The following is a 22,503-nucleotide window of genomic DNA, read 5'->3' as shown; positions in this document are numbered from 1 at the left end:
ATAGGAAGGGTTTGGAGGCATATGGGCTGGGTGCTGGCAGGTGGGACTAGATTGGGTTGGGATATCTGTTCGGCATGGACGGGTTGGACCGAAAGGTCTGTTTCCATGCTGTACATCTCTATGACTCTAAATCTGACGTGTGTAGATCTGACTTTCTGCTTATTATCTCACTGTTTTCTGCTGTTACTTATGATTGGGATATCTGTTCGGCATGGACGGGTTGGACCGAAAGGTCTGTTTCCATGCTGTACATCTCTATGACTCTAAATCTGACGTGTGTAGATCTGACTTTCTGCTTATTATCTCACTGTTTTCTGCTGCTTACTTATGACAGTAAATACACTTGAAAAGTACTTCATTTGGTATCATGTACATTTGAGCATCTTAAAGTTGTGAACAACATGACAGTCACATAGGTCCTTTCCATCCCCCCCTAACTTGCACTCTGTTTTTCCTTTTCTTAAGCTCATTTTATTTTTGTTTCATGTGCTTTGCTTACATACCACCAAATGCTGTCTTTAGTGTAGATTAAAATAAGCTGAACTATTGTAAATCCAATGGTGACCAGTTTGAAAGCTGGTATCTTGGCCTTATATCTTCTCAAGTACAGCTGGTAGTGAAAGATATCAACGCCTGGCTCCATGTTGACCATGCTTTTGGCAATACAATTTGCAGAGGTTTTACGCCTTGGAGTTGACTTGAAAGATTTATACCATGCCTAAATGGTCATCTGTTATGCAATGTTCCTAAGTGTGTCAGTATGGGTGGAAGGGAAACTGTTTTGTTCCAGTTTAAATATTTAGAGATGATTCATCTCATTGAAAATTTGCTGAACTTTTGAAAGAGAATTTGTTTATTAAGCACACACCTCTCTTTTTTGTTCCTGTGATTTGTTCATCCTCAAATTGCTGTCCAATTCTCTTCTAAAATCATTGTTGGAAGCAGCTTTTGTTCTTTTTTCCATGTACACAACCTGCCATTCTGAGTGAGTAAATCCCTTCTCATTTCCCAACTAGATCTTCTGCTAATGGTGTTAAGTCTATGACCCCTGTTTATTGAACAGCTCACCGGAAGGATTGTTTTTTTCTCTACTATAACCAGACAACATTTTGAAAATCTTGGCTGTTTTATTTTTTCAGTCAGGGAAGTGAGTGTCACTGGCTCAGCCAACATTTATTGTCCCACCCTAATTTCCCTTAAGATGCTGGTGGTAAGCTGCTTTCTTGAACCCCTGCACTTCATGAGGTGTAGGTGCACCCACGAAGTTGTGGGATTTTGACTCAGCAACAATGAGGGAATGGCAATCTACTTCCAAGTTAGGATAGTGTGTGGCTTGGAGGGGATCTTGCAGGTATGCCATACATCTGCTGCCTTTGTTCTTCCAGAAGGTAGAGGTCATGCGTTCAGAGATGCTGTCAAAGGAGTCTGGGTAAGTTACTGCAATGCACTTTGTGGATGGTACACACTGCTGCTGCCGTGTGGTGAGCGGTGAAGTGAGTAAATATTGAAGGTGGTCTCCTCTTCACATTACCCGTTCCAAGAAGAACAATCCCAATTTTTTCAATTGATAGTAGGTTAACTGATCTGGTTTATTCCTTCTCCTTCTTAAATAGTTATACAAATGAGCATCCTTCAGTCTCACAGCATAGATGCTGCATGCAAATAGGATTGAGTAAATACCTCTTCTATTTCTATCTTTGTGTTGATACATTCCATCCAGACCAGTTGTCCACCAACTTCCAGAAATTCTCACCTTTTTGGTATGTCTTCTTTCTTTATTATTATCCCATCCATTACTTTTGTCTCCTCATTTGTATTTCCTACCTCCCTATCAATATTTCCTTTTGGTGCCTTAACAGAGCCTACTTTATTATACCTAACTTACTCTTCATATGTTTATAAAATGAATAGGTATCAAATTAATATGGTTTCCTGCACCAGAAGTTGGTTTTCGAGGAACTGGAAACAAAATTACAACAAAAATTAATTGACCAAATGTCTTAGATAGTTCTATGATAATAAGCTCTAATGAAGTATGCTTAATTTTAATTTATTTTGCAGGGAGAGTTTGGATTAATAGGAGCACCGGGACTGCCTGGGCCAATGGTATGTACATTTATACATAGTTAGGAAATAAACAAGTATTAAGAATCTGCACATTAGATTAGTAAATTAGATTCAAGTTCTGTATGATTCTAATAACCTGCCAGCAAAGCAAGTTGCTTGTTTTGTTACTCTATGATAAAACTATCCAGAATTGTCATGTTTATTTCATATCCATAGGGCGAAGAAGGACCACCAGGACCAAAGGGTGTGGCAGGTGTGAATGGCTCAGAGGTATGCAAGTGATTAAGAGTACAAGAACAGAATACAGTAAATAGGAGCAAAAGTAACCTTTCAGTCCCACTCTGACTCTCAATGAGATGTTACTGATCATTTATTTCAATGTTATTTTCCTGCATTATCCCTATAACCTTTGATGTTTTTAATATGTAAATATTTATCAATCTGTGTTGAACATAATGACATAGCTTCCAAAAGATCCTGAAGCAAGGAGTTCCAAATACTTGCCAATCCCTGAGTGAAGAAATTTGTCCTCATCTCAGTCCTAAATGGGAGAAAGTGAGGTCTGCAGATGCTGGAGATCAGAGTTGAGAGTGTGTTGGTCAGGCAGCATCCAAGGAGCAGGAGAATCGACGTTTCAGGCCGGAGCCCTTTATCATGAATTCCTGATGAAGGGCTCTGGCCCGAAAAGTCGATTTTCTTGCTCCACAGCTGCCTGACCTGCTGTGCTTTTCCAGCAACACATTCTTGACTCAGTCCTAATTGGCCTGCCCCTGAAGGACTGTGTCTTCTGTTACTGGGCCCTCCAGCTAGGGTAACCTCAATTCTGCATCTACACTGTCTATCCGGGTAAGTATTTTGTAGGTTTGAATGTGGTCATCTCTCATTCTTCCAAGCTCCAGCACACATTTAACTCCATTCCTGATACAGGGCTTTTGCCCGAAACATCGATTTTCCTGCTCCTCAGATGCTGCCTGACCTGCTGTGCTTTTCCAGCACCACACTCTTGACACTAATCTCCAGCATGTGCAGTACTCACTTTCGCCTATATAACTCCAAGGATAAGTCTCCTAATCCAGGGATTAATTTGGTTTAGGTATATTGATTCACTGATGCCTTTGCAATGAATGACATTCATGTACATCTGATTACACTCTGTGCCATTTTTAGACTGTTACAAATTCTTATCAATTTCTTAATCTTCAATCATCAAACGTGCTCCATGATTGAATTACATCATGGTTCATCTTTTACCTTAATGCTGTTTTCCCACAGTATTCCCTTATCCCTTAATGTCTTTAATATCTAGAGACCTATTGATCTTTGCCTTGAGTATACTCAATGACTTATTCTCCATGACTCTCTGGGGCTAAGAATTCTTAAGATTCAGCAACCTCTGAGTGAAGACATTCCTCCTCATCTCAGTCCTAAATGGTCTACCTCTTATTCTGAGACTGTTCCCCCTAATTTTAGAATGGAGTCAACCAAGGGAAAGACCCTTCCTGCATCTACTCTTTCAAACCCTGTCAGTTAAAAATCACACAACACTAGGCTATAACCAACCAGGTTTATTTGGAAGTACTAGCTTTCAGAGCTCTGCTCCAACTGTATGATTCAATAGGATTGCCTCTCATTCTTTTAAACCCTGCAGACTACAGGCTCAATCTCCTGAATCACTCATCATAGGATCATTCCACTTTGCCATGATTCCATCTGGTGAAAGTCCATTGCATTTTATCATTGACAAGTACATGCTTACTTAGGTAAGGTACAGAATAGTCCTGAAGTGGTCTCACTAAGGCTGTATAAAAATGCAGCAGAATTTCATTACTCCTCTACTCAAATTCACTTGCACTAAAGGGCAGCATAAAATTTATCTTCCTAATTGTTTGCTGCTTCTGCACATTAGCACTCAGTAACTTAGGAACAAGAACACCCAGGTTCTTTGAGCCATCAGCACTTTCCAATCTGTTACTGTTCAAGAAATATTCTACATTTCTTTTTTTTATATCGAAGTGAATAAATTCATACTTTTCTACATCATATTCCATAGCCCTTAGCCTGTCTAAATCCCCTTGAAGTCTCTTTGCATTCTCCCCACAACTCACATTCCAACTTAGTTTTGAGCCATCAGCAAATTTGAAAGATGCACATTTGGTTCCCACAACCAAAGCATTGATATAGATTGGGAATATCTGAGGCCCATGCACTGATCCTTGCATTAAACCTCCAGTCACAGACTGCCAATTTGAGAATGGCCCATTAACACCCACTGAAACAGAGTGTCATGGGGCAGACAAAGAAATATTAGAAATGGCAGCAGGGTTTCAGAAAATAAATTATGAAAGGTTATTTCTACTCAGGGTATAATAAGAGCACACAAATGTAAGCTGATTATGAGAGCATATATTGAAGGATGTGGAGAAACAGCAAACAAAAGGTCTCAGACAGGGACACAATGATTCAGAAATAAATAATCTCCTTCTATGTTTAAATTTTATGTCCAGCTGTGTTTTTTTAATGTTTTCTTTATCTGTTAATTTCTGGCAGACAGACATTCCTATAGTTTAATCAGAAATGTTGTTCTACAATTACAATGCCAAATTCGAGGCATTCCAAAATGTGGCAGATGCTCCAGTTTATATCTTGAAAATGAGTTAAACAAAAAGTAAGGACATTCCTATGCAGGAGAAAATCTTAAAAGTGCCATATAAATTCGAAAGTAATCCCAGATCTAGTTTGGTACAGTTCTGCCATCTGTTGGCCATCTGCTCACATTTTGAGCAAGATAATGCAAGTTGAAGTCTGCAGAAAGTATTTGTTGGCCAGAATATGGAAAGTATCAGTTGTTCAAAACTATGCACAATTTGATTGAAATCTCCTTGAGTTATTGTTTTACAGGCGAACTGTTCAAACCTAGCAAAGTGACCTCTTTAACTAACACCTGCATGTGCAAACTCTCTGCTCAGCTAACAATGCCATTACCCATCCTCCCATGCGCCATTTCACTATCCATGGTCCCTCATTTAATTACTAATCCTTGTCTTCTGAAACTCCCTGCTTACTGTCTTCCAAATAGTTGCATCAGATATTTTAGCTTTTAATTAACAGTGTCAAATCCTGCAAAAGAAAAACCTCCTCAATTTTTTTCTCTTAGACTTCTCTTCATTCCACCCTCACCTTTTGATCTTATCTGTTCTTGGTTCCTTCTAATTCCTGCTATGAAGCCATTTTCACAGCCATATACGCAGGGATCATTTATATCGAATGAGGATGTGTTTTTTTCTTGTTTTACCTTTTGTTCGCTGTCAGTATGGTGGCCACAGTGTTGCTATGGAGCATCAATTGCTAGTACATTGAGGAGACAAGTTCACATATTTTTGTTCTGTTTATAACAGGGGCAGATTGGGTTGCCAGGGTTACCTGGACAGAGGGGCCCTCAGGTACAGTAACTATCAATGATTATCTCCTTTCTAAAGTTATATCTGAATATTTAAGCTCAATGTGTTGAAGAAATCTTTCTTCAATTAAATGTTCATTCAGAATGCTATTTTAGTTTTTAAAAGCAGTCAATCATATAATTAAAAGTTCAATTTTGTTTCAGGGACCACATGGTATGAATGGAAGAAGTGGTCTTAAAGGAAAGAGGGGCCATCAGGTACGAATTTACTGAAGATAAATAATTGCAAAGTATGTTTTTAAGTTTAACTGAGCAATTTGAATAATCTATTTTTAAAATAGTTTATGTATTTTTCGACTAGGTTTTATACTGGCTATCTTGGATTTATCCCTGATTCCGTTCATAGCAGCTTCCACTCCTTAAAGATCTCATTTAGTGAAGCCTTGTTGCAATGCTATGAGTGACCTCTGCTTTGCTGCATTAATGCTGTTAACCACATGAGAACAATTATACATTGATGTGTACATAACCGAGTGCAAAAATGGAGAGCATTAAAAAACAGGGGAGAGGAAGAATGGTTACAATCATAGACAGAAAAATAAGGAACATCTCCAAAAGGAGAAAGAAAATAAAGTAAGCCAGAGAGAGGGTAAGAAACAAATGAAGAATGTATGAAAAATGCTTGTAAATGCTCTAAAGTAAAAACAGATGTAGCAACAGAGACACAACACAACAGCCTGAAACTATTTCTGGAAACTGCAAACACACAATGTTTCATGTTTTTCATGAAGATTGTTTATGTATGTACCGATTAAGCTAACAATTAGAGCTGGAATATTGTCAATGTACTCCCAGCAAGAAGACTTTTTTACATTTCCAGCCTAATTTAGATGGCTAATCTGGTTTGCTAATAACACCTTGCATTGTGTACCATCTATAATGAATGCAGTGTAATTGACACTATACAGAGCAAAACATACCCATAGACCTACACTGCTGAGAAGTAACAGCAGAAGTATAGTTAAGAGATAGCGGACAGTTGGCCTAATTTAAGGCTTGAGATCATGTCAAACCATGAACACAAATCTCAAGTGATTTGTGGACCTTGAAAATATTGTCTTAAATTAACTACATATAATCTAACAATTTCAATACTCAGCACAGTAGGCAAGAAAGTGAAGCACATTGTACCCATTCTGTCAATGCAAAACATGACTGAAGTATTCCATCTGCCAAATTGTTAAAGTCTGCTCTGTAGGTGTCCAGGGCACATGCCATTAAAAAATGGACTGTTTTCACCTGTAAACCAGGGCTCCAATGCCTGTTTGAGGTTTCTCTTTGCAGAAGTGGAGGGTATGTGACTGCAGTATGTCCCATACAGCTACAGTCAGGGCCATAAGGCTCTTGGCAACCAGATCTATGGATCTTAAGAGGGACAGCAGGAGGCTCCAAGCACAAAAACAAGTTTGATTTTGTTTTGACTTAGCTCTTTGTTGTCTAAGAATAACGAGGGTGTTCTTTTCAATTTCTCAGTCCATATGTAAAGTTAACTGGCTAGAGCAGGTTAGCACACTCCCTCGGTCACTTCTTGATCCTGAGAAATCTGAGTTCCAATTCACTAGATTTCTCTTTTTTTTGCTCATTGATAGTTAAAAAGATCGCAAACAAAATGTTTCTTCTCACTCCCAAGGGCCGGCCTGGATTAGAAGGACTTGCTGGTACAAGGGGAGATCCTGTAAGTAAAATATTATTAATGCAAAAAGCTTTACTTCTGTCTCTGTTGAGTTCATCCTGTTTCTTCATAGGATATTCAACCAGACCTGACAATTTAATTATGAAAAGCAGTTCAGAATTCATTGTATTAGGCAGTCAATGTAACTTGCACTTCATAATAAAAAAAATTTGGAGTTACAAGTCCTATATTAGTGGTGGACTATATTGAAGTCGAAGTTTGTCTTAGCATTCGACAAAGAAGCTGGTGCAGCAACAATCATGTATTCAATGTCCCCTTAACCACCTTTAAGAAGTTCAATTCTATTGACTCCATTACCACTGAAGAATGGTCAGGTTACATAAAAAGCCTCTGATACAATAGCGTTCAAGATTGTTTCCAGTGAGATAAAATAAATTTGGTTTCAATGCAAGATCGGTGATTAATTTACCAAATACACTGAATTTACAGATTTTTGGTTCTACTTTGATTTACATCTTGTTGAGACCAAGGTTGGAGGGGTGCATTGTCTTTCTCTGGCTCTGTTACATGTGTACACATGTTTTACCTAGTTACTGATGTGGCCAATTATATATGATTAGATTAGATTACATTTCAGTGTGGAAACAGCCCTTCAGCCCAACAAGTCCACACCACCCCACCGAAACACAACCCACCCATACCCCTACATTTACCCCTTACCTAACACTACGGGCAATTTAGCATGGCCAATTCACCTGACCTGCACATCTTTGGACTGTGGGAGGAAACCGGAGCACCCGGAGGAAACCCACGCAGACACGGGGAGAACGTGCAAACTCCACACAGTCAGTCGCCTGAGGTAGGAATTGAACCCGGGCTTCTGGCCTGTGGGGTCTCTGGCGCTGTGAGGCAACAGTGCTAACCACTGTGCCACCATGCCGCCCATGTATCATGTTACTTTCAGAGAAAACATCCACCAATGAGATTTCTTGATGAATAAAATTATTAGCCCAGATGTTCTGATCAAGAATAGAAACCCTCCATCCGATCCTGATTAAATTTAAAATTACCCACTTGTCTTTTGATCTTTTCTGCGCAAGAAGTCCCAAACAGGGGCCTTCAGTTCTGAATGCGTTCATTCAGGAACTTTCTGGAAGAGGTGTGCAAGAAGCTTTTCAGGAGAATGGCTGCATCAGTTTTTTTCAGCTTACATTCTGAGTTGCCTAAAAAGGTTTTCTCACAAAGGTGGGAAAGGATGAGTTGGGCAGCTTTGCTCTCTCAGCAGCCTACCCCCTCAAGTACATTCCAAACAATATCAGAGAGCTATTACTCCTGACAGCCATAAATGCAGACAAATGACTTCCTGCAGTAAACAAGTCCAGGAAATTAGCTTAAAACATGTGACTCCCGGTAAGTTTTTTTTTATTGTGGCCTTTAAAAGAAGTCCATACTTCTTCAGTCTTTCAAATTAACTAAATATCACTATTCTGTAAACACAGGTCCTCAAAAAAATTAATAATGGAAGTGCCTTCACAACAATGTATTGCCAAATGAAAGTTGGCAAGTTTTTATAGATTTTTATATTGTAGCCACTGTCGTGCTTATTTTTATTTTAATCTGTCCTACTGCACATGGACCTATGATTATCTTAATATGGCTTTGCAAAATCTAAAACTGAAATCTCCCCCACTGAAATTTTACTGTCAGTCTATACTCTTGTAAAATGTAAAAGGAATTGATATAAATGTAGTAATATGTTTTTCAGGGTGAAGATGGACCACCTGGGCCAAGAGGGGAACCTGGTTCTGAAGGTCCAAAGGTAAAACTATACAGATATCATCTTGAATATGTCGAACAATTTAAGTACTTAAAGTTAACATAACATTTAGCTACAAGTTGATTTTTTTAGACCTACTGATGTTTTACTACATGAACCCATTTATCCCCTAATCTCCAAGCATGTTCTTTGTTAAACATCCACAAATAATCCAAAGGCTGTGTTCTCTCTCTAAATTCAGATATTGCCCTTCTTTTAGAGCTTCATCAACTTTTCCCCTAAAAGATACAATGATCCTAGTCTCAATTCCTTGATATGGCAAATCTGATAAACAGTGGAACTGTTTGTTTCACCCTTGTCGTGACTCCATAACTTGAGTAAATAGGCTTTTCCTGATTAACTTGCAAGACCTGTTCTACTCTAATTATTTCTCTTGCTTACACAATCCATATTCCTCCTTTTTTTATTATTAGTGGCTTCATGTTTATCACATGCTTCCCTTTAAGTTTGTTAGCTTTCAGGTCACTAGTTTTAATTTAGTACTGTCCTGAACATCTTTTGTAAGCCATAGATGGAATCTTACTGAATTTTTGTTTTGATGAAATTACTTTGTGTTGAACATTTTACTGAAATTGTTCCCACTGTTTCTATACCATATCTTGTGATGTATGTATCCAATCAACCTTCACCAGCATTCCTCTTATATGTATGCAGCTAGCTTTGTTTAAGCTTAAGACTTTTGTTTGTGTTTGGATTATGGTGTTTTCAAACTTATTTTTAATTCATTGGATATAATATTGCTTGGTGAGGCCAAAATTTGTCGCCTCCCACAATCAGGCCTTGAGACGGGGAGTTGTCTTCTTGAACTGTTACAATCTATTATCTGTAGGGGCGTGGGGCAGGGGAATATACACCCACAACAACAGTGAAGGAATGATAATATAGTTCCAATTGAAGTTGACATGTGGCTTGGAGGTAAACATGTGGTTGGTAATGCACTCAGTCTTCTGCTGTTTTCACCTCTTCAATTCCAGTCCACCATCTACAATGCATAAGACAGCAGTGAGATGGAATACTCCCCACTTGCCAGGATGACTGTAACACCGATATCATTCACGAAGCACAAAATGTACAGGATAAAGCAGTCTACTTGATTGCAGCTCATCTAATGCATCCAACACTTACTCCCGCCATTATCGAAGCACAGTGACAGCTGTATGTACCATCTGCTAGATGCACTGCCTCCTTTGACACACCTTCCAAACCTGCAAGCACTACCATCTAGAACAACAAGGCAAAAGATACATGAGAACATCAATATCTGCAAGTTTCCCTCCAAGCCATAGTAATGATTTGGAACTATTGTGTCATTCCTCCAGTGTCACTGGGTCAAAATCCCAGAAGTCCCTTTGTGAAAACACTGTGGTTGACCTTGACATGAACAGAAATGGTACAAAAAAACAGGGGCAGAAATTACTCATTCCATTCCTGTCCCAGACTCTTAGGAACACCCACCCCAGCCCCCGATCCCAGCACGGCAGTCTCCCTATTGAGTCCTGGTCTCTGTTATTGAGACTAGGTATCTCCCTTTCCTGTGACTTGTAAGAAGTCAACTAACCACCAACATTTGCAGCATAATTAGGGAAGGACAATAAATACTGGCCTAGCCAGCATTACCCACAACCTGCAAATGGAAAGAAAAATAAATAACTAATTAACCCTGCTTTGATATAAATCTGTATCTAAAAGATCCTTATATCCTTTTGGTTCACATTATATTTCTCCCAGAAACAGCAACCCATGTTTGCTAACTTTTCAATTGAGCTAATTTGGAACCATTCAACTTCTATCATTGTGTGTTGCCTTCTCTAAAATGGAATCAGTCTTGACTTCATCCTTCACATTATTTTCCGCTTTGCATCTAAATACATTGTGCTCGCTATTTCTCAACTACCCTCTTGTTCTCACGTCAGTTATCTATCTGATTTCAATTTCAGGACTTACTCATGCAAGCATTCTGTCTTCGCTTCTTAGATGCAGAGACAAATATGCATCAAATGTATAACTCAGCTTTTCATATCAAGTATGACAATTTGAAAAATATGAAAATAAACCTTACTCGGATGCTTCCTGAATAAAATTCAATTGTTAAATGTAGCAGTAATTTCTATTTCAGCTGTGAAAGAAAGATGGAGAAGAGCTGAATGCATCTTTGCACAAATAGACTTTTATTGTGTGATTGCCAACCATTAATGGGCAACAGATATAACAGGTTAAAAGAGTATTGGGTGCAAGTTTATGATAGATTGTTAAAAGGAATATATTGCTTTTGAGGTAAATGCAGTGATTTGGAGCTGAGTATAAGTTGCTGCTAACGTAATCCTCTTATACTCGAAGATTCAATCCTGTAAGAGCACATTGGTTGATTGTCAAACACTTGCTTTATGAGTGAGCAGATGCTACTGTGCTGTTCAATTGAATTCTTAATTTAAACTTCTTGTAACTGTGCTTAATCAAATTGCTATATTTCTTTCAGGGAGTGATTGGAATGCCGGGTATCAGAGGTCCACCAGGCGATTCAGTAAGATTGATTTTTTAATTATTTTACAATGTAGCAATTAATGAAACTTGTCTAATGCAATGTGATTTCTTTACACCTTCAAATGATGGTCTCACAGTCAATGAGTTTAATAAGACAAAAGTGCACAAACAGTGATCTCTCAATTAAAGCAAGCAAAGCATTGGGTATTCATTAAGGAAGGAAACAAATGAGAATCTTTCTTGGAAAACAGCAGAGGCAAGTTGAAGGAATCCTGTAGGTAATCAGCTGGCTTCCTTCAAAGACTTAGAGATTTACATCTGACCATATGTTGCTGAGTGATATTGTCCTAAAAACCCAGGTGGTGGACTGAGATTAACTGTTGTGTGTTTTTCTTCAGTTCAAAAGTAGTAAGTGTGCATCATTATTCTGTAGAAGGGATAGTGTTTCTGCATTGTAAATCCATGGTCGCTCCAACATTTATATCAAAAGTGGGCCTTGCCCTTTTCTTTTATTTATGCTTTTCTCAAATATATTAGGGGCAGAATTGTCCCGGGTACTGAATGACATGGGCATTTTTGAGAAAGTTAGGAAGGTCATGTGAGATGGCCAGCAAGGAGTTCTCAATATCAAGAGCAAGGAAGTCCCATTTTCCAACCAAGTGTTGAACATTAAGATAGGATTCTCACTCATGAGCGGCAAGACTCTAATTAGTGTGCATTGACATTTCATTATTACCTAATCTCACCTCATTAATACTCAGTTCCTTATTCTCCCATCCACTAGATAGAAACTAGACAGTGATAATTCCCAACGTGTAGGTCAGATCCACTATTTGGTGCCTTCAGTTGGCCCATTGCGCCACTATCTTGGATGCCACGCAGCAACATCTGAGGACGACTGAGGGGTAGCGACTGCAAGCACCTCATGTACACAGACCTTGTCATCTGAGACATACAAACCTCAATGCACCCTCATAGCACATTCCTGATTCATTCGCAAATGGTGCTGCACACCCACACTGCGCTTTGGAGCTCGCCGGCACCTTTCATTGGAATGCTCCTGAGGATAATTTGCATACTGGGACATGCAATATGTAATAAATTCAGCCAGGCCACATCAAAGGACTGTTCGCTCTCTATCTTACCACTACCAACTTTGTGCCTCCTTTAATGCTAACAGCATCCCTGCCTTGTCTTGCTTTGACTTTTTATGCTTTGCCTCCTAAGCCAAAGTATAAGGCTCACAGAACTTTTGTCTTGCATTAGTGTTTAGCAAAGACACAAAGCCTAAAAACTTGTTATGTTTGGTCCTGATCACACCCCTTCATTGCATTTCCCTGTGACAAAGTCATGCCATAGTCCAGGCATTAGATATTGACAACATAGCAGAGTATGAAAGACTGTATGCACTTTTTAATTGATGGACCCTTATCATAATGCAGCTGACTTCAGCAATAGAAAATGGTTCCACTCTATCAATGAAATAAAGTCATCTGTGATCATTGGTATCCCATCTTAGAAATCCATGCCAAATACCCTGGGAGCTGCCATGATGTCTATATCCTTGAGAACCCTCATGTTCCGGATGTGTTACAAGGATGGCCCTTGGGAGACAAGGGCAACACTCTGGAACCATGACTACAGCCAGTTCTTCTGTAACACTATAGTTACATTCTTCTGTAACCCCATGTTATAGAAAAATAGCGCTTTAGAAACAGTGTTTAAAGTGTTGGCAATGTAATCACGTTACAGCCAATACACATTCTGAAAGTTTGCGCTTTTGAAACAGTGTCCCCAATTTGTTAATTAATCACATTATAGTGAATTTGCGTGAATGAAACACATGTTAAAGCAGTACAACCTGTATTTTGTAAATCCCTGACTGAGGCCAAGCATAGATCCAATGTTGAGAGAAAGTGAGGACTGCAGATGCTGGAGATTCAGAGTCAAAAGGTGTGGTGCTCGAAAAGCACAGCAGGTCAGGGAGCTTCCAAGAAGCAGGAGAGTCGATGTTTCAAGTATAAGCTCTTCATCAGGAATGTGGAGGGGAAGGGGACTGAGAGATAAATGGGAGGGTGCGGGTGGGAGGGTTGGATCTGGAATGAGGTGGGGGGAGGGGGATTTGTAAATTAGTGAAGTCGACGTTGGTACAATGTGGTTGAAGGTTGCCAAAGTAGAAGTTGAGGCGTTCGGCTTCCAGTTGTCAGGTGGTGTGGATTTGGCAGTGGAGGAGTCCCAGGACTTGCATGTCCTTGGCAGAGTGGGCAGGGGTGTTGAAGTGGTCAGCTATAGGGCAGTGGGTTTGTTTGGTGCGTGTGTTCCAGAGATGTTCCCTGAAACTCCCCATGAGTTGGCATCCTGTCTCCCCACTGTGGAGGAGACCACATCGAGAGCAATGGACACAGTAGATGAGCTGGGTGGATGTGCCGGAAAATCTCTGCCAGATGTGAAAAGATCCTTTGGGCCCTTGGACGGAGGTGAGGGAAGAGGCATGGGTGCGGGTTTTAAACCTCAAACTGTGGCAAGGGATGGTGCTGAGAGTGGAGGGTGGGCTGGTGGGGGGTGTGGATCTAATGAGGGAGTCACAGAGGGAACGGTCTCACGGTATGCAGATAAGGCTGGGGAGGGAAATATATCTCTGGTGGTGGGGTCTGTTTGTAAGTGGTAGAAATGGCAGAATAAAATGTGTCTGGATATTAGTGTTGAGGACAAGGTTATATCCTTGCTGCAGTTGGAGGAGTAGGATTCGAAGGTGGAGGTGTGGAAAGTGGAGGAGATGCACTCCAAGACATTGTTGATCATGCAGGAGGGGAAATTGCAGACCTGGAAATAAGAGGCCATCTGGAATGTCCGAGAGTGGAATTGTTCCTCCTGGGAGCAGTTACGGCAGAGGCTGAGGAATTGGGAGCAAGGGATCATGTTTTTACAGGAGGGATGGGTGGAACAAGGTGTAGTCCAGGTAGCTGTGGGAGTCGGTGGGTTTGAAATAGGTGTCCATGTTGAGTTGGTTGCCGGAGATGGAGATATTCAGGAAGGGGAGGGAGGTGTTTGAGATAGACCAAGTGAACTTAAGGTCAGGGTGGAAGGTGTTGGTGAAGTTGATGAACTGTTCAACCTCCTCATGGGAGCACAAGGCGGCGCCGATACAGTCATCAATATAGCGGAGGAAAAGATGAGGGATGGTGCCAGTGTAACTGCAGAAGATGGACTGTTCCACGTATACTCTGAGGGCCCATGCGGGTGCCCATGGCTACCCCTTTGGTCTGAAGAAAATGGAAGGATTTGATGGAGAGAATGAGGACCAGTTCTGCTAATCAAAAGAGTGTGTTGGTAGAGGGGTACTGGTTGGGTCAGCGGGAGAGGAAGAGGAAGAATCAAGGGCTTGGAGGCCTTCGCCATGGCAGATAGGGTGTATAGGGACTGGATCCAATGTTGTCCATTCTTTGACCAGGGCCATAATAGAGCACTTGTTAGACCACCTGAAGATGAGATGCTGATGCAATGGATTACCCAGGGAGTGGGTGATGATACTAATGCATGATAGGCCACATGGTTATTACCTAACACCCAGCTGCCTAAACCATTTTCAAGATTAGAGTGCTGCTAGAAAAGTAGTCATGATTTGGAGATGCCGGTATTGGACTGGGGTGTACAAAGTTAAAAATCACACAACACCAGGTTATAGTCCAACAGGTTTAATTGGAAGCACTAGCTTTCGAGCGACACTCCATCATCAGGTGATTGTGGAGGGCTCGATCGTAACACAGAATTTATAGCAAAAATTTACAGTGTGATGTAACTGAAATTATACATTGAAAACTTGATTGTCTGTTAAGCCTTTCATCTGTTAGAATACAGTGATAGTTTAACTTCTTTCATGTGTAATTCACAAAACCCTTTTTTTTAAAGTTGCATTCTCGGGTTAGCTGTTAACAATGGTGATAGCTAGACAATATGTTGAAGGTGTTAGCCCCCTGTGTTCTCTGTCTATGACCTGATGTTTAGATTGATTCTAATCTAAAAAGTGAGATAACAGAGTTTTACATAAATTCATGCAGTTTTTGAGCTCAGAGTTCTACATGAATGTATGCAGTTTTTGAGCTTAAACATCAATCAACATTTGTCCATGTTATTTTAAGATTACTAACCCTTGGTTTTAACACTTTGACAGAGGGCAAGAGCATCAGATGGTGCACATGGGGACCCTGGAGAGAAAGGAGATATAGTAAGTATCAAGAGATTTCCTTGAAAAATACCACTTTTGCTTTTACTGTTATTTGTGCACAAAAGCCTGATAACATTTTCATATAAAACTGAAACGGCAGGATTACATACTGAAGATTTGCTCACAGCCTTTCTGTGGGAGATTTGCATGGGAACTTATTGTAAATTGTATGATAAGATGTGCAAAACCTCCTACAGGATATCTGTGACAAGTCTGATCAAGGTAAGCAGCAGTATATCATCTTAACTAACCAGACTGAAGAATTGATAATGAGCAATGCTTTGTCTGAGCCAAGAAATATCAGAATATCTAATTCAATATTTAGTCACATGCAGGAAGAGAAATGGACAATGAAAGAAAGATTGGATTTTGAGAATGAAGGTTTAATAAAAACAAAATAAGAAGTAATTTACTTTCATAACCTTTAGTTATAATTAAAACTTGAAGGAAGCAACCTCACACTTGATCTATCTGTACTCTCAGAACAAAACTATTCATTGTACTTAGGTACATGTGACAATAATAAATCAAATTAAATTACGTTTGTAAAAAAATCATATTCAGTCCCAGAGATGTTATTTGATATTCATTAAGACTTACTACAGAATTAAAAGGATATTGTACTTAACCAGAAACCTCAAGACTGAAATTATTGGTGAAACCCAGCCCATTATTCATAATGTTCTTCAAAGTATTATGTTTAAACTTCCTATTGTTACCTGTGCATCAAAATTGAAATAATTGTAAATTTCCAGTATGAATCATGTGAATAAAAATAATCTTTAAAATATTGATCACTGGAAGTTTAAAGGAAATGTGTGATCCAAAGATTTGCATTTTGAAAACACAAAAGCTTGTAAAGTTGTGAACACATTTGTTGTGTTAATAATAATTAATGAGGCTAGAACTGTTGCAAAATTAAAGTGGCTCTTTTTAAATGCGCAAAAATTAATTAAATTTGCCACATTAAGTAAACTTATGTTAATTTTCCAAACATCATTCCACTCATCATATTGGAAATTTAGTGTACAGCATTCCTTCTAATTTTTTTGTTCCTTGGCGTGGACCTCTGGGGTCCATGCATGGCAGTGATTTCTGGAACAGGAAATTAAAACTGAGATTCATGTCAGCACACTGACTGCCATAAACAGAACATCATACAGCTGGGAGGAAACATTGCAAGTGTCTCAATGCGATGCTAGCAACAAGGGTTGTCCACATTGATTGTCTCTGATACCGCATTGCCCACATTTCAGCAAAATAAACTGTTCATTTAAAATTAGGAAACGGAACAGGGACAAAGCATAGTGGACCAGACTTCTAACTGGCATTGGAACTGTTCCAACTGGTACCAGTTGTAGGAAAGTCTACTCACTTAACTGCCCCTGTGTTTTAATGGCTGTCTACCAATGCTGATTACTAGAGCTTCAATCATAGAAAATGATATAGGCTTCAGTGCAGCACGGGACAATTGAAACTATGCTATTCATGACATCAGAGGAACAGGGGAAGCCCATAAAGGGCAGCAGACAGACAATATTGAACTGTGAGGTAAGTTTTTAATGAAACTCTTTAGCATTTTACAGGTATTGCATTTCTAAAAGAAAAATCTTCTATTTATTTTAAATATTTAATATTATCATTGACTAATTTTATACTTTATATTTATAACATTGAATGAATTGTTATTTAATAATTCTAAATGTATGAAGCCTTGACTATTTAACAATCAATGTTATTTATACATTCTTTGACAATGTGTGTCAGTGAGTGAAGTAGGTGGCAAGAAGACAGGGGGGAGGTAAGTGATTAAGAGGTTAAGGTGGGACCGGGGTAGACAGGTATCTGAGTAGGATGGAGGTGCATAGCGGGGTAATGTGACAAGTGGGTAGAGTGGCAAGTGAGATGCATTCACACATTTTATACCAGCTGGCTTGCCATAGTCAGGTGGCCCCTACTGAAATTTGCTATCACTATAGTTTTTGAAAACTGTTAAACACAATACTTGGAAAGTGTGTGATGCTGAGATCAAGAGAATATTCAGAACTGTAAGAGGACCAGGTATTGCAAGAAAACAGCAAGGAAATATTAAAATGACAACACCTGCAACATTGTATCAGAATGGCTGTGAGATTCCCATTCCCTGCTGTTTTGGGAATGAAAGCATATGTGAAACATTATTGAATTTATTCCAGTCTCAGTAATGAAATAACAACGGAATTGCACGAAGAGGATTAGCCAATTTGAATGATTTCCCTGTTATCAGTGCTGAAAAAGAGTACTGCAAGATGTATTGCACCGAAAACTTCCCTCAGAAACGGAGAAATCAAATAAGAGAGATTCTGAACAGATACCTTGAACCCTCTAGTAATGTTGATGTGAAGGATGTTTACTGTTCAGGAAGCTGAATGAAAATAGCAATTTTCTCACCACATTCTAGATGTCATTCAGGAGATATGGGTGGTTTTATATGTTGCTTGGCATTTGCACTGCACTGGAGGAGTATCAGTTCAGACAGCATTAGGTAGTGATCTTCTTGGAGTGGTAGCTATTGTAGATCATCTGCTAGTCTATGAATGTGGAGACACGATAGATGAAGTTTTTGTGAACAACAGTCTGAATCTAATGCAGATGTTAAGGAGAATTTGTCAGGTGAACCTGAAGCTGAACAACACAGCAATGCAATTAAAGGTCCCTGAAATCAAGTGCACAAATCATTTCCAGAAAGTGAAAGGATTTCTCCTGGATCTTAACTTGATGAGAACCGTAGCAAAAATGCAGCAACTAATAGATACAAACACAGTGCACTAATTGTTGGATTCATGAACTGTCCAGCAATGTTCTTGCATAAGTTGTCGTGAGAGTGTAAACATTGACACAAGCTTATTGCTAAAAATGTGCAGTTGTGCTGGGATATAGGATAAGAAGCAGCTTTCTGTCAAATAGAAGAATTGGGAAAACAACTAAACAAGCTCTGAAGGTGATAAGGTCAGCAGGGACATGATATCTGAGAGACAAGTTTCTTGCTCTGATGAAATGTTCACCACAGAAGCAACACTCTCCCCAGGAAAGAGCAGAAACCATACAAATTAAGAACAATTCTTAATGTGGCATGTTGTTAAATGATATGGATGCACAGGAGATAATGGGTAAAATGCATTTGCAGAAAGTGATGAAAATAAGACTGAGTAGAATTGACACAGTTTACTAATGAATTATCATTTTCTTTTTTTGACCATTTAAATTGAGTCACTTGTAACTCCAAATGATAGCGCATGCAAGTTATTTTGTGAAAAGGGAGATGTTTAGAGGAATGAATTTGCACAGAACGTACTGATTGGCTTTGTATAGTTATGAGACCATTACCTGTGATATATGTTGCTTTCATTTCATTGTGGCAATCATTAAACACAGTCGCCTAACTTTTCTGATGGCCAGTGCCATTATTCCAGCATAGATGGGAGCTGCTCATTGGGACCCTGAGTAACTTCCATGCAAAATGCAAACAAGGACAAGAGGAGGCCATTCAGCCCTTTGAACCTGCTCTGACATTCAATAAAGTCATGGCTAATCTGATTCTAATCTCAACCCTCTATTCCTCATACCCCTGAAAATCTTTTATCCTTATGGTAATCAAGATTCTAAATACCTCTGCCTTAAAAGAAAATGGAGGGAGACCTTAGTAAAATCTCTACTCAGAAATGTAAAGCTCTATTCTTTCATAAAAATGAAGGGGAGGAGTGGTAATCTTCATGAGATTGCTACACCTCAAAAAATCCAAACCAATACTTGAAACATTACCAGGGAGCCAGGACAGAGTTTCATCCCTCTAAGCTTTCCTGGGTAACTATTGAGCCATAACTCTTCAAAGTCTCTGACTGTGATTTAGAATTGGAGATGCTTTTGAGGATTCTAGATGCTAAGTAATTGCCTAACAGAAGTTTAAACCTCCTGGACAATTTCCTCATTGTTAGCCATGCTAGGACTTCTACATGATCCCAATGCCCATATCCTGCTGCAAGGATTATCTTCCTAACAGAAGATGTAAGACAACTGACTTTAACCTGACAGTTTTAAACCAGACCTGTACGAACAAAGAGCAACTTGTAGAATATGACACTGTAATTACCATTATCTTCAGAATCACACTTGAGTATCTCAATGCTGTGTCATGTTGATTCAAGAGGAACTTCTCATAAACCAAAGGTATTTACCAATGTAGATCCAACTTGACAATGGAGCTATCAGAAAATAGTAGGTGAACACATCCAACTGGTTAGATGAGCTAAATAACATTTTTGTCTGCAGAAGGTGTGATTGTCTCCTTCTTGGAACTGTCAAGATATTGAAATGATGGAATGACTTGGCACTGTAGAGAGTTGACATGTGTTCACCCTCACACTTTAAAAATACATTAGAAATCTCAACCATGAATTCTGATTTTCAGAACTCACTCTATCTCATTTAAAACTTTTCTTAAACTGTTTACTGAATTCCTTTTTAAAAACTGTGATTAATCTGGTTTCAATTACCTTCATGCAAAAGTCAGAATCTCATTTTCTTTTAATATTTATTGCTCCTCTGAAAATTGAGGAAAAACTTTTCTGGATTTAGACATTTCTGGGTTTAGAAAAAAGGTTTGCTTTACACCTGATGTGCTATATCTGGCCTCCCTTATGTTAACTGGTGGGAGGCATAATGGGAAATGTTTAATTAGCAGCACTAACCTTGACTGTTATGAGTAGAAAATTCATAAATTAGCATAGATTAAAAGTGTATTTTTGCGATGGCCTCAGCCAGTCGGGGTGATGATGGAAAGCAGGCAAGACTGAAACTGCAGAATAAATTCAGTAAGTTTGGAAAAGTGAAAAAAAAAGAAATTAAAATAAAGAATTAAAGAAAGACATCTGTTCTTATTTTGAAAGGTTCACCACAGATTTGGATAATTTATTATTTACTTTCAAAGTTACCCTTTTAGGTGGAGTCAGAAAAAGTGGTTAGTTGGAGTAATTTGAATTAACAATGGCATGAGCTACAAATTCACAACATTGAGGCAAAGCAGATATAGATGCCTGTACTGATCAAAAACTTGGAGATTGATGGCTATTTTAGTTCTGATTAGATTAGATTCCCTACAGTATGGAAACAGGCCCTTTGGCCCAACCAGTCCTCAACAGAGTAACCCACCCAGACCCATTGCTCTTTTGATTAATGCACCTAACACTGTGGGCAATTTAGCATGGTCAATTCACCTGACTTGCACATCTTTGGACTGTGGGAGGAAACCCGAGCACCCGGAGGAAAGCCGCATAGACACTGGGGAGAATGTGTAAACTCCACACATCCAAGGCTTGAATCGAACCTGGGACCCTGGTGCTGTGAGGCAGCAGTGCTAGCCACTGTGCCACCCTATCTGTGAAGAAAATTTGGAATATAGTCCCTACTTATCATTCTAAAGATTATATCCTGCACTGAAGAATGTATTGATTTCAACAAACTGCACCAGTTAAGTTAATATGTTTGGAAATAATGTGCAGTAAAGGTTTCACATCGCAAAATGGATAACTGTCAAGTGGTAACCAACTGGAACCATTGAGTTTCAGAATTCCATTTTGGCACCTCAGTAGAACTTCTTTTAAAAAATCACTGCATACTATTTAATAGAGACTTTACAACATTTCACATTGGGTTTTTAGCCAAGAAAAGAAATGATGGAATGTCTGATTTATGAACAATGAATTTTGTTATTTTTAGGGACCACCTGGGTTACCAGGTAAAAGAGGATTCCAGGGACCAAGGGGGCCACCTGGAATTCCTGGAATTCTTGGTCATAAGGGTCAGCTTGGAGCAGTTGGATCTGACGTGAGTACTTCAGAAAGATTGAACATGAAACAAATTGAAACCATTTATTTGTCTCTCTTTATTTCACAGACATAAAAATCTATATACCTGTCATTTTTCTTTTACTCACATATGGAAAGAACACTTTTCATGGTTTGACCTACCTACATCCACACTGTGTTGAACTCAGGAGTCATGTGCTCCTCACCGTTTCTATTTTTCCTGAAGGCCTCAAAACTGTGGGTCAACTTATCCCATTAGACTTCCCTTCTTCTTCCAATTTAAAACCAAAATGTCCTGTCACCTATCCATTATTTTTTGGATTATTACTTTCATTGAAATCCCAGTCCTGTAGTGTGGGCCTTGGGCATTTTTCTTGAGTTTCTCAGTAAAAGATGAACATAGGAGAGGAGGCAGTAGAGTAGTGGTAATGTCACCAGACTGGTAATCAGTACCTCAGGCTAATGGTGTACATAGCAAATGGTGTACTTTGAATTCATTAACAATCTGAAATGAAAAAAGCTATTCTAATGGTGGCCACATATCAATTGTTGTAAAATTCCATCTCATTTACTAATATCCTTTAGGGAAGCAACTCTGTCTTTCTTACCAAGTCTGGCCTGTGTGTGATTCCAGACCCACAGCAATGTGGTTGACTTTTCTCTGAAATGACTCTATCAAATCCTTCAGACCAAGGAGCAATTAAGGAATGGGCAAAAAAATGCTAGCACAGCTATTGACAATCACATCCTGTGAATGACTGAAAAGAAACACAGATGGGTCAAGTATACTTCACTCAAAATTATCTTGTGAGGGGAAAAACAATATTTCATACCTAACATTATTGAATATTCATTTAAAAGATTTTGTTTTCCCGCTATATTGAAATTAGTATATGATATCATTGTTATGCAGTCTGGTCATTAATGGCAGAATTGTCTCAAATGTTACATTTTGTTTTG

At 39.1% G+C, this 22,503-nt stretch overlaps 1 protein-coding gene across 1 annotated transcript in view; it reads left to right on the top strand.

Moving 5' to 3' along the window:
- Positions 1–22,503, top strand: part of LOC122564606 (collagen alpha-1(I) chain-like) — a 378,414-nt gene that overhangs the window by 263,859 nt on the left and 92,052 nt on the right. Inside the window, exons 17-25 of the mRNA XM_043719695.1 lie at positions 2,062–2,106; positions 2,284–2,337; positions 5,463–5,507; positions 5,669–5,722; positions 7,155–7,199; positions 8,923–8,976; positions 11,471–11,515; positions 15,647–15,700; positions 21,455–21,562. Coding sequence (XP_043575630.1) covers positions 2,062–2,106; positions 2,284–2,337; positions 5,463–5,507; positions 5,669–5,722; positions 7,155–7,199; positions 8,923–8,976; positions 11,471–11,515; positions 15,647–15,700; positions 21,455–21,562 — 504 coding nt within the window. The remainder of the gene's footprint in view (positions 1–2,061; positions 2,107–2,283; positions 2,338–5,462; positions 5,508–5,668; positions 5,723–7,154; positions 7,200–8,922; positions 8,977–11,470; positions 11,516–15,646; positions 15,701–21,454; positions 21,563–22,503) is intronic.

This window comes from Chiloscyllium plagiosum, chromosome 30 (assembly GCF_004010195.1).
Source record: "Chiloscyllium plagiosum isolate BGI_BamShark_2017 chromosome 30, ASM401019v2, whole genome shotgun sequence".
In the NCBI taxonomy this organism is placed as follows: Eukaryota; Metazoa; Chordata; class Chondrichthyes; order Orectolobiformes; family Hemiscylliidae; genus Chiloscyllium; species Chiloscyllium plagiosum.
Note: the sequence above shows the minus strand (reverse complement) of the source record. Positions and strands in the feature narration are given on the sequence as shown.